At 41.7% G+C, this 15,805-nt stretch overlaps 1 protein-coding gene across 15 annotated transcripts in view; it reads right to left on the bottom strand.

The window, feature by feature from the left end:
• CACNB2 (calcium voltage-gated channel auxiliary subunit beta 2) overlaps positions 1 to 15,805 on the bottom strand; it is a 322,507-nt gene that overhangs the window by 37,120 nt on the left and 269,582 nt on the right. For all 15 annotated transcript variants that reach the window (XM_024576106.4, XM_024576114.3, XM_045183705.2 and 12 more), the window contains one exon: positions 221 to 343. In XM_024576106.4, the coding sequence (XP_024431874.2) occupies positions 221 to 343 (123 nt within the window). The remainder of the gene's footprint in view (positions 1 to 220; positions 344 to 15,805) is intronic.

Raw genomic sequence — 15,805 nt, 5'->3', positions numbered from 1 at the left:
AGAGAGCCCAGGAGAGCCTTGAAGTTATCACAAGAGGTCTGCGACCGCTTTCTTCCTTATAAAGGTTGTACTCATATTAGAAAAGGTTGAGAGGCACCGATTTCATGTATATGTTATACCACTGCAGCTCTCTGCAATGCAATTTCACAGCAATAAGAAATAAATGATGTTGCAAGGTGAAAAAAATCATGCAGACAGAAATTCAAATTATTTTCCTTACTTCCTTAACATGCAGAAAATCTTTTGCTTCAAATGAGATGGCCATGCCTGGCACCGGAACATCGTCCTCGTGGGCTGCGCTGTAGCTGACATTTGTCCGAACTGCAAAGGCAACGGGCTTTGTCTAAGGAGGGACAAAAAGGGAAAAAAATAAGAAACAAGTGTTCCCTCCCTTCCCCCCTAAAATACAAACATACACTGAATAACTGTTTAACCTTTGTTGCTTTTTCCACTTTAGTTATTATCACTAAAGAGCTTATTAGTATTCAATGCACCTGAGATCTGTGTGCTCTCGGCTACACCACCATGCGTTTCCGAACCAGAAAAAGGCCACTGTTCTCGCAGCCCTTCAAGTAATGAAGGTGAAGATGAACTGAAATATGTTTCTAACTTGCCTGGAAATCAGGAAACACACACAGAGATAAAATGCCCAGTTCTTTGGTTTCAGTGAAAAAGACAGTAATGGCCACCCCCATCCAAAACATCTTCTTTAAATTAAAATGAACGACATAATTCCAAAAGACACAATGTTTTGGATGAAAACAGAACCACTGACTATAGTTGCCGTTTTACACATACGTGTTTGAGACAGAGCTACAGGCAATACTCATTTACCCGCAAGGCGAATAAAACAGGTAAGCTCAGCAACAGTCAGAAGAGGGTTTGTTCTGACTGGCATTGTGTTGGCTTCACATTATGGCAAATGGATTTCTTCTAAGCAGTTTCTCCCTACTCAACAAACTTTTCACCCGGACTTGTCCGGGGGGACGTGGGAGACCTGGAATAGAGAACCCGCCTTCATTTCCGAATTTTGCAGTTAATCCACCGTACGGGCCTGCTGTCAGGGTTGAGGACTGAGCCGAGCGCTAGGAAGTTACTCAGATCCACCCACAGGACGCAGATGGGAAACGAGGGCCACGACCCAGAGATGAGCACGATAGGCCAATTCTGGGCATCCTTTATGATTTTTAACGATGTAAGAGGTACTGTTCCTCGTATGGAAATATGGGCTTAAAAAAAGTTGCCCATAGCCCTGCCAGCGAAACACAATCCTTCATAGCACGACGGTGTTTCCACTGTTTCTTGAAATTTTAAAAAATACGTAGATCTTCTTCCCATTGTTACACTCATAATATATTCAACTTTAATCCAGTTTTAAAAGTATCACAGCACTTCCCATGCAATATACTTCCTTATCATTTTCGTAACTGCTTCAATTGGTCAGGTCACCCTTTTGTTCACATTAAGGTTTATCATTTTTCCACTATGATAAGTATTCTGCTTTGAAAAATTGCTGCACAAAAATCCTCTTTCTACTTAGAATTCTTTCCTTGGGGTAGGCTCCCAGAGGTAGCATGAGTAAGTCATGATTGATCAGAACCTTTTAAAATTCTAGTCCAAACTAAGTTTGAATGGGCTGCACTACTTTGAACTTAACCAGCAGTATACGATGGTGTCCTTCTCAGTAATACAGAGTCTCAATCAGACTTGGTTTTACTGCCAAAAATAAGATTTTCATCAGTAGATCCATCCATTATTTAGGAGAGCTCTGGTCATAAAAATACAGATACAAGATCTTTTTTATGCTGTCATGATCTTTCATTTCTCTCGGGGTCTTTTATTCCTTGTGGGATACAGAGATCAAGCATGGCATATATTTTTTTCATCACTGGAAGACATAAATATTAAATGTACAACTCTACAGAGGAGCCCAATGGAAAATTTCATGCCTTTTATGCAACGATCAACTTTTCAAACATTGGGGTAGCAGGAAGAGGGAACACTTAAAAAAGAAAAATAAAGAGGCAGTGAGAATTAGCATGCCATAGCAGGTACCACAGACAGTAACTTAATTTTCTCAGTTTAAGGCCTGTTCAGAATGCACCTCCTTCCTGGGCTCACCTCCTGTAACCAACATACCACCACTGGGTGTGGGGTTTATACAGGAATTGCCTTTATAGAACTTACAGCACCACAGAACCCCATGTCTCAGTGTCTTTGCTTCGGGAACTCTATTTCTAAAATTAGAATGGACAACAGTCAAAGGGGAGGGAGAGAAAAGAGGTAGCCAAGATAAGAGAGCTTATAGGCTTGAGAGAAAGATGCCAGGACACTCACTGAAGGGGCCAAATGACAATGTCATTTTTGACTCACTTCAGTTCTATCTAGCTCAAGCAGTGTGCGAATATCATGGAGGATATCTTCCACATCAATTCCACTCATGTGAGTTCAAGAACAGGGGATTGTGAATGGAACTGCAATTAAATGCTATTCTGCCATAGATTAGGTGAGTGGCCCAGGCACATTCCCTACCCTCACTGAGCATGTTGACTCGTGGCTAAAACAAGAGTAGCTACACCAACCTGGCGAGTTGTTAGGAGATTACAGAAAATGCAGGTCACAAGGCTAGGTTAGTGTCTGGCACAGACAGAAAGCTCAATGAATGGACACTTGTTACATACCAAAAAGAAATGCTATAGAGACATGAGTCTCCCCACGCTCCCGCGTCTATTGAGGGCCAGCACACAAAGGGTTTCCTCTGTGGCCCTTCACTGCAGCCCTCCTCAGACCAAACTAGTATCTGCCACAGGCCCTATGCTGAACGTAATACAAACGGAAAATGGATTCGAGATGTTTTCCTCTACTGCGTATTCTTTCCCATTCTCTAAGATTGATACCGTGGTAAGGTTTCCCCATAATCGTTGTCCCCCTGTGTCCTATTTGTTTAGGTCTGACTTTCTTTGACCACCCTCAGCTATGGAGATTTTCTCGGGGAGGGGGGGTCAGGGTGAGGGTGAAACCCACTAGAAGTTCCAGTGGGACCTCCCTTAAGGAATCTTTGAGTTTTTATCCCATGTAGCCATGTTTTTATCAAAAGTATCCTGCTTTACACTGACATCTGCATGTTGGGCCTACTCACTGTGCGGTCAACGGCCTCATAGGACATTTCCTCTCCTCACTCAGGCCTCTCCCCTGGTTCCCACTCAGACCTCACCCTCAGGCTGGAAGCCTGCCATGCTGTCAGGGCTCCAGCCTCGACCACCTCTGTAATCGGCGCCAGGGATGTGGAGCGCTCATCGCTTTCACTCTCACATCCGTCGTAACGATGTGTGACAATCGCTGATTTGTGGGGTTCTTATGTCTCAAGGCCAGTGGCCATTTACTCTCTATGTTTTGCTTCTGAAGGTAAAGCAAAGTCCTGAGAAGAAAGGCCAAACAGGAGTCCAGAAACTGTGGCCCTGCAGAGGCCTGACGGGAACACCAGGAGAGGACTGAGGTGACAGATTGAACTCTAAGGCGTGCTAGGACCCAAGATGTGTTCTGGGCCTCCTGGGAAGCAAAGCTGGTCCAGGCCCCAGCACCAAAAACAACGGTGCACTCTGAGAAGTGGGTCTGCCCAGGTCGTAGGTTCCCCTTCAAGTTGTCCACTGCCTACCCTCTACCTCCAGGGCCTCCCAGATTTTCTGAAAGCCTGGGTCATAGCTGTAGGGGAAGACAGTCAGAAAGCATAAGTAGAAAGATGGCTCACAGCCTGAGATAGGGTCCTACCATGGCTGACCATTGTGGAATGGTACTTAAACCCAAATTCAGATTTAGACTTAGATTCATCCTACACTACAGAATCATTAGGATTAAAGGTGACTGGGTGACCAGAGGATCCTCACTTCCGCTTTCTTCCCACCCCTTTAATATCAGGCCAGTGCCATGGCCGTATCATCTGCTTTTGCTGTCTCCTTCCATCTGGATTCCTGGCTAATTTGTTTTGCCGCTGTGGAGGGCTGGGCACGTGATGATGTAAATGCATTCTGCTCTGCCAGTCTTTGCTGCTCACTCTCCTGGGTCACAGTGAAAGGAACTGACCAATTCCCTTGCCTTTTGTGATACATGCCATCCACATATGCTACACGGCATGAGGGTTAGGGTAAACCGCTCGTGCTTGGTAGCCTCCTTTTGCCACACAGAATTAAAGTTTGCCGCACTTCAGCTTGGGGGCTAAACCTGAAGAGATTCTCAGAATAAATCAATAAGTACCATTTTGTATAAGAGCAGCATCTCATTATTCAGACAATTATGCAACAGTGCTTTAAAACCACTAAGCCTGTGTCATTTTACCACAGTACCTTCAGTCTGTTTTCAGTTAATATTTGCGAAGAAAGGAATGAGTAAGTGCTACGGATGTAAAGGAGCTCATGTTCGATTCTTCCAGGTCCTTCTTCATCTTGTACATGGCACAACTTACAATCATAAAAGCTACCACTGTAAGATATCTGCAAGGTGCCGAGCAGTGTGCTGTGTATTATGCAATGACTGTGGTGTTTAAGTTAATTCCAGCAACAACTCTATTTCCCAGATGAGGAAACTTCGGCACAAAAAAGTTCTCCTGGGCCACATATAACAGAGGTGATATTTAATCCCACTATCTCACTCCAAAGCCTGGGTTCTTTCTGCAGTACTAGACTGCCCTTCATTCCAGGGTGGGGGGACATTGATGGTGGTTTTAGAGCACTTAGTGTTTGTGTGAAATTTTAGATACTTGAAAGTTATATTTTACAAAGTACTCACAAACTGGTTGGTGGAGAAAAATTTAAAAAGTCAGTCCTGAGTTTGCCCTGTAGCCTCAGTTGGCACTCCCTCTTAAACATAAAACACTAAATGAACAGAATTTTATATGTTAGAGCGATCGGCGTTCATTATAAAGATGTGCATTTCTGCATCTTGGCACTTAAATCAGTAGGTGGTCTAATACTTCAATAACAATGTCAAAACATGATTTTCGTTCGTTTGTATGTGACTTTTCTTTCTTTACATCCCTTTCCCACAACATATAGAGCTCTTTTTCATGCAAAGGAAACTGAGATGTTAAAACATGTATAGGTGGTTTCCTGGCTTCCAAAGCGCCACAAAGGACACTGCGTAGAGAGCTGAGAGCCACAATTACTCTAGTTCCAGAGCATGAGGAAGCAAAGAGAGTTCCTTATAGAAAATGATTCGTGGACTAACTTGAAGGATTTGGACTAGCCTTAAAGTTATTTGGGGAGCATTCTCACTCTGTAAGTTTACTACTCTGGGGCAGACCCCTTTTCTGCGTCCCTCTCCTGCAGCAGCTGTTGCTGCATCAGCTCTTTGCAACATCACTAGGGTTCTTTGGCTTCAACTGTGGTTGCTCCGGGAGTCTTACTCAGTAAGCAGCGCTGAGGGCAGACTTCTTTTACTCAACAATTGCATTGAGTTATCAGTCTGGCAGATGGCTGCTGAAGATCCACACCTCCTGGGTTCACCACTTCCCTCCAGCACCACTACAGAATGTCCTAAAAACCTAGAAGGGTGGCCCAGCAACAACCACTCAACCCTCTCAAACTTTCCTCCTCCTTGATGTTTTTACTCTGCCCTCGAAGCCCTCTCTTAACGTCCGTACTCACCCTGCAGTAAGCTCTACTTTGCTCAGAGACGGATGCCTGGGACTAACAGGCACACATGGGGATCTAACTGGGCAGGTCCAATGGGATATTTGTGGATAGGTCTGAGACCACAGGACACTTTCTCACAACCAAAGGACACTCCATTAGTGCCACAGAGGCCAACCGTGTGGAAGACACCAGGCTCCTGTGAGAGATACATTTGCGTTTATAGCTGAAGCAACTTTTATTTTCTCACAGCCCTCTGGAATTACTAGACCAAACACTATCAGAAAACAACTATGTTTTGGATCTAGCACCACCACTTCTGGGAATATATCCAGCGGAAATACAAACACGATGTTGAAAAGATATCTTGGGCCCCCATATTTATAGCAGCAAAGACATGGAAACAACCTAAGTGTCCATGAATGGATGAATGGATAAAGATTTTATAGCCACAATGGAATATTACTCAGCTAGAAAAAAGAAGGAAATTCTAGCACCTCTGACAACATGGTGGGCCTTCAGGGATTTTGCCACGCGATATAAGTAAGACAGAGAAAGAAAAATATGGCATGATTTCAAAAAACAAAACAAAACAATACAAAAACTCTCTGGTTGTGAAATAGAAAACAAATTGTCACAAATACATGGCATTATTTCTAGTTCTCTTCCTAGACAATGACTTAATGAGTTAATAGTGAAACTAATTTTAAAAGATACAACAAAATGTTCACATTCAGTTTATTAAAATGTGCTAGTGATAAAATACCTACTGATAAAAAGCAAAATTCATTCATTCAAAGAAGCAACATAAACTTCTGGTCATGGTTAATACAGTTACTTGAATTTTCATGCATTGAGTTTTGCATTTCTTAATACAAAGACACATTTTACTATGCTAAATAGGAAAGTATGCTTTTTCCATTTTCATTCTAAAACCATCAATAGCTAATAATATTTAAAACACCCATAGTTTATCTTAATATCTACAATTGATTTGTCTTAAACTTTAACTACTTCCAATTTGCAATATTTTAAAAAGAAATTTAAAGAAAAGTATGACTCAGATTCCTATTATAAGAGACTACAGAAAAGAGAGCTTAAAAAATCTAATCAGTTTTTTTATCCACTTTTTTGTGGTATATAATAATTTCCCGTGAAACCTGCTATACCCTCTATAATTTTAAATGACTCCAGTGGGAGTACATCCATTGAGTCTTACGTGGGAAAAACCCAGGAACCGAAGAGATGGCGATGTTCTTCAGAAACAAGTGCACAGCTGTCTGCTTTATTACATACTAATATTTTAGTTTCCAGTCATCTTCTCTGATTAGCACTTCTCAGGCCACTTTGCCACTTTCAGTGATAATAAAAAATACTCCCTATATACAATGGAAATCTCTGACTTTATTTATTCCTCACATTAATACAAAAGACTGTACAAATGTTTTGAAAATTCTTGCTTTGCGTCTTGCTAATCACTGAACTTTAAAAAACATCTTTGCTTAATTTATTATAAACAAGGGTAGTCTGAGAATTCTTTAGTAGCAAAACATATCAAACCATAGTGATAAAAAAGAATGTAGCAACCAATTATATATCTTGATAAACAAATATTGAATCAGACAGAATACGCAAAGAAGTGTAGACATCATCAGATAAAATTTACACATGTAGTTCATTCATTTGAGAAATTCAAATTTCTTCTCCAGAATTGATTCACTTAATGAATATTTATTAAGTACATGCTTACTATCTCAAGTTCCTGTCCTCACATAGCTTAACTTACTTCTAGTAGAGGAGATATCATAATTAATAATTTCAGTTAATGAAGAAACTAAAAGGAAGTTCCTTGAACAGAGAGTAACCGTGGGTGAGCGGGGCAGAACGGGCAGACAGCATGAGATGGGGCGGTCAGGGCAAGCTTCTATTGAGTTCCCAGTGATCCATTTATCCCTCCACCTCCATGGATCTACCCATCCATCACTTATGTGTCAGGCACTTCTGGACAGTTGGGATACATCAGTAAACAAGATTCCCTGACTTCTAGGAGCTTATATTCTAGAAGGAAGAGATAGATCACGAGGGACAGACACCACAAACAAAAATGTATGAGTATGGTAGAAGGTGACACATGCTGTGGGAAAAGAAACATCAAAACAAGGTAAGGAAAGTCAGGGAGCAAGGTGGCAGTGCAGGGACAGTTTTAAATGGCAGTACAGGTGGCCTGCATCAAAGAGGTGTCATTTGAATAAAAGCATAAAGGACATGAGGAAACGCAGATATCTGAACTGGAGGCAGAGGGAGGAGCCAGCTCAGAGGCCCCGAAATGGGAGTTGGCCAGATGTGTCAGAAGATAAGGAGGATGAGGCTAAATGAGGTGAACTAGGGAAAAGAACAAAGAATGAGGCCAGGGCTCTCAGGGTATGTGTGGCTTTGCATGTCAGAGTCAAGACTTTTGGCTTTTATGAGATAAGAAGTCACTGAAGGGTGTTCAGCAGAGGAGTGATGTGGTCTGACATGTTGAAAGGACTATGGTGGCTTTTGAATTTAAAAGAAGCTGTGGGCACTTTTGGGTGCAAACAGAGATATCAGTGGGAAATCATTACAATAATACAGGTGGAGAGATGATGATGGTGGTTAAGTCAGGGCGGCAGCAATGGACTAGTTACAAATGGCCCAATTCTGGGTACACGTTTTCGAAGTTCAGCCAACAGAATTTGCTTGTAGATGTGGTGTGCGTGTGAAAGAGAGTCAACGATGATATCACATGTTCTGGGCTTGTGCAATTGGAAGGATGCAGGACCTATCCAAACATATGGGGAAGGCTACAGATGGCCAGAATGCCAAAATCAGGAGTTCCATCTTAACCTGTAAAATCTGTGATTGTACGAAACATCCAATCAGGTTTGGAAGAATGCCAAGGTCTGGAAGTTTGGGAGAAAGATCTGAGCTAAAGATGTACGGTTGTAAGTCTCAGGCATTTACAGCCATGGAAACAAACACAGACTCCAACCCCAACTAAAAAGAGGCTCAGATGGATCAACAGTGAAGGAAACGCCTGCTCAGACTGTAGTTTTCTGGGAGAAACTGTTCCAAAGGGTAGAAAGAGATCATGGTGTCCAATAGGAGAGGAATTGAACACAGTGAACACAGACAATTCTTTCAAACATTATCTACAAATGGGAGAAAAAATGGGGTCACAGGTGGCAAAAAAAAGGAGGGCCAGCATTTTCTCATTTAAGGTAGGAGAAATAACAACTAGGGACTATGCTGATGGACTGATCCAGTTGGGAGAAAAAGGATGGTGCTGTATGAACAAGAGGACAAAATTGCTGGAATGATGTCCCTGAGAAGCAAGGGATGCCAGTGCTCAAGTAGGAACGTGACCAGAGACAGGAGTTCCATTTCTGGAAACTGACAAGGAGGCAGTGCGTGGAAGTATATGCTAGCTGCTGGGGTGATGGAATGCCACCTACCATCTCAGTTTCGCCCTGGAATAGGAAGGTAGGGAATAGGGAAGGGGTGTTAGAAGTTTGAGAAGGGAAGGTATTAGAGGCATTGGTCATTTAAGAGTACAGAAGATTAAATGGACTAGGGAAGGAGGTAAGACTGCCTGGCAGTATTAAAGACCCACCTGAGACTCAAGGTCATGGATTTATAGTACGCTAGCCATGGCGTGCTAGAATATAATGGGCACCATTATACAGATAATGGAGTTCAAAGCATAATCCTGCACCAAAATATAATGGCTTTAAAGTTACCTTTTCCCATCTTGCTTTGACATTTCTACAGCAACTTCACAGGACATATATTCGCTCTATGTATTTGGGAGCATTCTTACGTACTTCCCTGAATTGATCTTTCAAATAGGTCATAACCCTTCTTGTTGGGAACCGCCCTGCCTGGTTTCGGAGGCTGTAACCCCCCATGGTTAAGGCTGAGTCAGAGTTGGGACCATAAGCCACTAAGGAGACGAAGCTTATCTCCCAGGCAGGTGTACCACCGCTGCCCACTTCACCCTGCTTGGCCCTGAGCTTGGCCAGTTAGCCAATGACGGGTAAGAATCCTCAAGGGAGGATCAACCTAAGACAGGCTCTGGTCACCAGGGATAAGCTCACAGGGAAGGACTCGGGGGGCTGTGGCAAAAGGGGGTGATGGACCCTCGCCCCTCAGCTTCGAAATAGCCTGAGTCCTCATTCTGTCTGCAAGAAGTCTCCTAATCTCTTGGCTGCCTTACTTCCCTTGCCTGACTTAAGCCTGAAACAATGACAGAGGGCGGTGCAGTCCCGTGCTGGGAGGGGCAGATTCCCTGGGGAATCAGGCCTAAGAAAAATACATACATTCCTGTGAAACCTACTTAATTTGTACCCTCAGCTTAAAAGATAAGGGTCCAGACCTGAGATGAGTCTGGCGCCTAAAGTTTTATAGCCCTCTAACTAATTGTCTGTAACTCAAAATAAGCCCTCAAAGTTCTCTGTAAATCATGTATTGTTTAACCCTTACTGGCTAACAATGACTGATGAGCTTTGTCTGTATTCCTGTGCAAATGAACCTAATAAAAGCCCATGGAGAGAGAGGCTCTGGGCCCTTCTCCTTCGAGAGAAGTGGCCAGCTTTCCTCCCCAAGCAGATCATGTCTTGGTAGTCTTTTTCTTCATCCATGGTGGACCGGGGGGCTGCGTTAAAGCCCCCCGACACCTTCTCAGTTGAGTGATCATATTCCTATTCATTTCTTACACCAGCCTCCAAGCATTTGCCACAGTGCTAGTTATACATTAATAATTGCCAGAGGACTCAAGATACTGATTCTGATAGAAAAATCAATTATCAGATGCTTACTCAGCACCCACTCAATGGAAGGTCTGGTTACCACAGCTCCAGGGCCACACAAATCAAATGGCTAAATCAATACAAAAGCAAGGTTGGTCTGATCGGGATTTTATTTTATATGATCAATATGCACATATGTAAGTGCAAGTGTACATACATATTTTTAAATTCAAAATAGCTATATTAAGAATTAAGCAAAATTTTAAATCTTATCATCCTAAAAGGCACTGAAATGACTAACCCATCACAACATGAAGTTGTATATGGAGCAAAAATACATGAAATATTAATTTTTTTGATAGGTAATTTAAAAACTAGTGAATAATGGCAATCCTTAAAATATGACACACACTTCAAAAAGCTTTATTGAAATAAGAAAAAAGGCAACATTTATGAGTCTTAAGTGAAGGTAGTGCTCAAAGGTGCAGAATCAACATGCGAAGTAAAAAGAGATTAGAGTAAGAAAGACATACGGATTTATCCAGAGAAAAGTGTAGCATAACCCTTTCCTTCCACGTATCAGAGAGCCGCTCACTTTGGCATTTAGTGGTAGGAAAGCACAGTCCTTCAATAAGAGCTGCTGGCTTCTTTTCCCCAGGGGAGCTGTCTGCAGGGGTGTCCAACTTGCCGCTCACAGGCTGCATGCAGCCCAGGATGGCTCTGAATGTGACCCAACACAAAATTGTAAATTTACTTAAAACATGATGAGATTTTTTTTGTGTGATTACGTGTTGCAATGTATTTAATGGGTGACCCAAGACAACTCTTCTTCCAGTGTGGCCCAGAGACACCAAATGGTTGGACACCCTGCCTTAGAGCATCCTCTACAAAATGCCTTAAAATTCCTCCAGGGGAAGAAACCAAAACTGGAAAAAAGGGCTTAATTTTATTTATCCAGGTTGTGAAACTTACATCTCCTTGCCTGAGAGGAAATGTAAAGTAATTTTCAGTTGAGCCAGAATCTTAAGAAGAGCTGTTTACCTTTTATTTTACTATTGATTAGTCCTACCAAACATGATAAAAGGATTTCTCAAGTTATTTAGAACCCCATGTATAATTCAGAAGGAAGTAATTTTTAGTTTAGGCTTGTTTAAAAAAAAAAGTGTTTTTCCTTTAGTTGTTACCATGGACCAAACGTTTGATTAAATGAGGCTGTATGTGGGCACAGCCCTATCCGGTAGAACTGGTGTGCTGATAAGAGGAAGAAGGAGGCACCAGAGGGTACTCTCTGGGCACTCAGAGACGGGGCATGTGAGGCCACTGGGAGCAGGGGGCTGTCTGCAAGCCAAGGTGAGAGGCCTCCCTGGAAACCGCCTCTGCCAGGCCTTGATTGGAGACTCCCCAGCCTCCAGAAGTAGGAGAAAACCAATTCCTGTGGTTTCAGCTATGCAATCTATGGTATTTCGTTATGGCAGCCTGAGCAGACTAACATAGTTGCCTTAACCAAATCAATACGATGGTTTCTATTTCTAGTAAATAACACAGCTTTAATCTACGTTATCTTGATATCAAAGTCTTCATAGCCAAAGATCATTTCTCCATCCCAAATTCCTGTATACTTTTCAGAGAAAATTAAGAAAATGTCAAGTCAATAAAAATCCACTCCCTTTTTATCAACACACATTTACTCAGCCTCTATTTTGTTTAAAATCGAGTACTGCACAATTCAAAGGCCAGGACAGGGCAGGGTACAGGGTTTGCTTCCCTAAGCCCGTTGAGACCCCAGTAAGGGAACTTGTATGTACACCAGACCAAAAAACATTAGTAAAGGCAGATGAACAGTTTGGATACCTGCTCCCTCTTTTCTGCTATTGGTTGGCTGCATTTTTTTGTGGGTCGTTGCTGCTTACAACTCCTGAATAACAACCTTACCTTTCCTCTTTTTCTTTTTGCTTATCTGTTATACTTCACCCACTTAGCAGTCCCACTTCTCAACTAGTTTTCTCTAAAATATAGTGTTTCTATTTTCTTAGAGTGCAAAAATTAAAAACCAAAATAAAAAGCATGGTGATACAGGGCCATCTCAACAGGGACCAGGCACTCCACTCTCTGAAGGGCCTTAACCCACTAAGTGTGGCCAGGAAACAGGCAGAACGACCCACACAACAGGTTGTATGTGACTCCATCACAATTCTGCTCAGGACTTTTATTCCACATCAAGTACAGGAATGCAGGAGTTAAGAGGGACCCTTCTACACGACTGTTTGTCTATTCTGTACTCATTTACGAAATTAGACACTACAAAGAATTTCTGAAGCAGCTTTCTAAACAAATGCAAGGAAAGCCTTTACAAAATACAGGCTGACAAGCGTGGGGAGACACATTATATTTTGCTTTAATTCCATAATCTTCACTTTCTTCTCTACTCCAGCAGCTGCAGTTTCAACTAAGTCCACAGAGTTCTAGTGATCAAAAGTTATGCATGTTTGTATGTGTTTACTGTTATTGTTTATTTCGCAACAAGTGCTTTGTTTTTCCTAAATAGAAAAAAGTGGAGAATATCTCCAGGACCCAAATCAAAGGTTTTGGCAGAGAATAAATTGGGGCAGAGAGCTGGGGGTGGCATGTTCTGAACACGTGACCTCTCTGACTGTTCTCTCTAGAAACGTTTAAAACCTTTATTGCTACCCTTCCTTCACAACTTTCCTCAGGAAAGCTTTGTGACTGACTCACTACGCTTGAGATGGCAGAACAGAGTCCGAAGGGGCAGACATTCAAGGAAGGCAGAGGACAGCCGTGTGTGAAAAACCTAACAATGACAAATGCTGACCACTGACTGGGTTGTATTTTTAGATGCAACTCGCTCATTTGAACACCTGCAACTAAACTCTGATAGTAACTTGTGTTAAAAGATAAACTGAGGCATATTAAAACCGTCAAGATTTTATCAGGGCCAACATTTACTGAAGCTGGGCAGTACCAAACCAAAAGTGGTTAAAAGTGCTCTACCAACAGGAGATAAGGGAAAGACTTTGAAAGAGAAGATGGGGAAGCAAAGCAAGGAAATTATTTGATTGGCTGCAGCCTAAGGGGTTGCCTTATTTGGGAAGGCCTAGCTGGCTGTGTGTGATTGGTCATTTTTAAATTTGTTTTCTGGGATGTCAGTCCATTTACAGGACCTGCCTCTGGCTTAGGTTTTGTGTTTACATAGATTACCAAGGTGTTACTGCCACCTCTGTCTAATGGCCTCCTTGCTTCATTACTTTAAAACTAGTAATTACTCTGGAGGTCTTTTCTAAAGGCATCCCGAATTCTGCTTATGACATCTTCATTCAAGTCAGAGGGCATTTCCAACTTCCCTATAGCCGTCTGTGTGCCAGGCTTCAGAGAACGTAGTTGGCTATTGGGTGCGGATGTAAGAAGTATCAACTTGACTTAGACATATCTGTGGCAGTAGACAGATGTGACTTAACCTGATGAACAGGTATGTTTTCAAGTGTTATTAGACTGTAATAATTATACTTGCCTTAATTTAGTAAGCACTTACTATACGTAAGCTATTGTGCTTCAACACATCTCATTTTGTCTCCTTCAAAACCCTATGATGATGTGGCCGGTGAGTGAGGACATGGGAATGAGATCTGGGTGTTTTTTGAGTACAAAAGCTTGTGTTCTCTCACAGCCACTGTGCTGTCACCCAGCAAGACCACGGCCTCTTGTGTAACCGTCCATTTTTATTTGTTTCCATTCATTCTCTAAGTCTCACAATTCCTACTACATATCTAAGATCCCCTGGAAATACCGTAAAGTATACTTATTTCATAAACTTTCATAAAGTTTTACTAATTCATATTTGTGACAACACTTCAAATAATTGAAATTCAGTCTAGCCTTTACATTTATACCTTTTTTATTCCCCAGTTGAAATTCTTACAAAAAATACACTCAACTGTATTGTACCCTTAAAAATATAACTACAAAAGTAGAAAATTTAGAAAATGCAGTAAACCAAAGAAAGGAAATGTCATCTGTAACTCTGACATCTACCTAACATTTTATAGACTTTATATATATACTTTAAAAAATAAAAATATGATAATTTTTTAACCATTTTATTTCATTTAAAAAGCCATTGTCTTTCCAAGTCATTTTCAATAGTGGTACATGCCCACATCCATTGAATAAATAATATATCTCATTTAAACAATTAGATAACTTCTCAATTTCCCAGAAAGCAGAAGCTGAGGTGAAGTGTTTACACAGGAGTGCAATTCCAGGAAACAGAAGTGAGGGATGAGATTAGGGCAGAGAAAGAGAAAGAGAAAGAATAGGGGATCAGTTATTGACTTGGCTGCCACTGAGAATGACTGACTGTTAATCCTCCTGGACTCTTCCCTGAGAAGCCACATAAAATGTGCCCCACGACCGACTGTCAGGAGGAGGATGTTCTTTAACCACCACCGGTCAAAGGTGTGCCCCTGGGTGTGCCTTGCTTGTGCTTCTGGGTACTCAGCGTGAAGAGCTGGGCCTTAGACCAGGGCAGGTCATGGTCAATGGGAAGAGGAAAACAACTTACTATTTAAAAGACAAAAAGAAAAATGAATTCTCAAACAATTTGAGTATTTTAAAAAATAAATCAAGCATGTCTAAACTAATCCAAATTAGTGGTAGCCCCTTCAAGAAAGTATTCATGGAAAAAAATGTACATTTATTCCGGGTTTGCTTACACTGTTTGAAAATTATTTAGGCCCTGGCCAGGTAGCTCAGTGCTAACCAACTCGATACGCCAAGGCTGTGGGTTTAATCCCCTGTCAGGACACGTACAGGAATCAACCAACAAATGCATAAATAAGTGGAACAACAAATCAATGCCTCTCTCTTCTCCACACTTCCTCTCTCTCTAAAATCAATTTAAAAAACTAAGGAAAATTATTTAAAATTCCTTTTTTGAAAGTATCAACAAAATCAAAAGAATATTATTGACTATATTTGAATGCCCTTAATATTGGTAGCTCCTTTTCCTTTGAGGACAAGTTAGTTTTTCTCAAACATCCCAGAGTCACTTAAAGCCAAGTTTAACAAATAATGATCAACCTGGGAGATAAATTTTTAAATTGAAAACATTGCTTGACTCTAAAAATAATGAGCTGTCTTCCTTGCGTACTTCATGTGTTGCCTCAGAGGGGAGACCAAAATTTCCCATCACTTTCTGAGAAAGTCGGTCCCTACCATTGGTCCCTGAAGTTGTTGTTGTTGCTGTTTTTATGATTCCCATAAGATGTCTTGGAATTTTTACTAAGAACTCCAGGATGTGCCCTGGCTGATGTGGCTCAATGGACCGAGTGCCGGTCTGTGAACCAAAGGGTTGCCAGGTCAATTCCCAGTCAGGGCACATGCCTGGGTTGCAGGCCA

The sequence above is a fragment of the Desmodus rotundus genome, chromosome 4 (genome assembly GCF_022682495.2).
Source record: "Desmodus rotundus isolate HL8 chromosome 4, HLdesRot8A.1, whole genome shotgun sequence".
Taxonomy (NCBI): domain Eukaryota; kingdom Metazoa; phylum Chordata; class Mammalia; order Chiroptera; family Phyllostomidae; genus Desmodus; species Desmodus rotundus.
The sequence above is the reverse complement of the archived record's forward strand: the minus strand, read 5'-3'. Positions and strand labels throughout refer to the sequence as shown.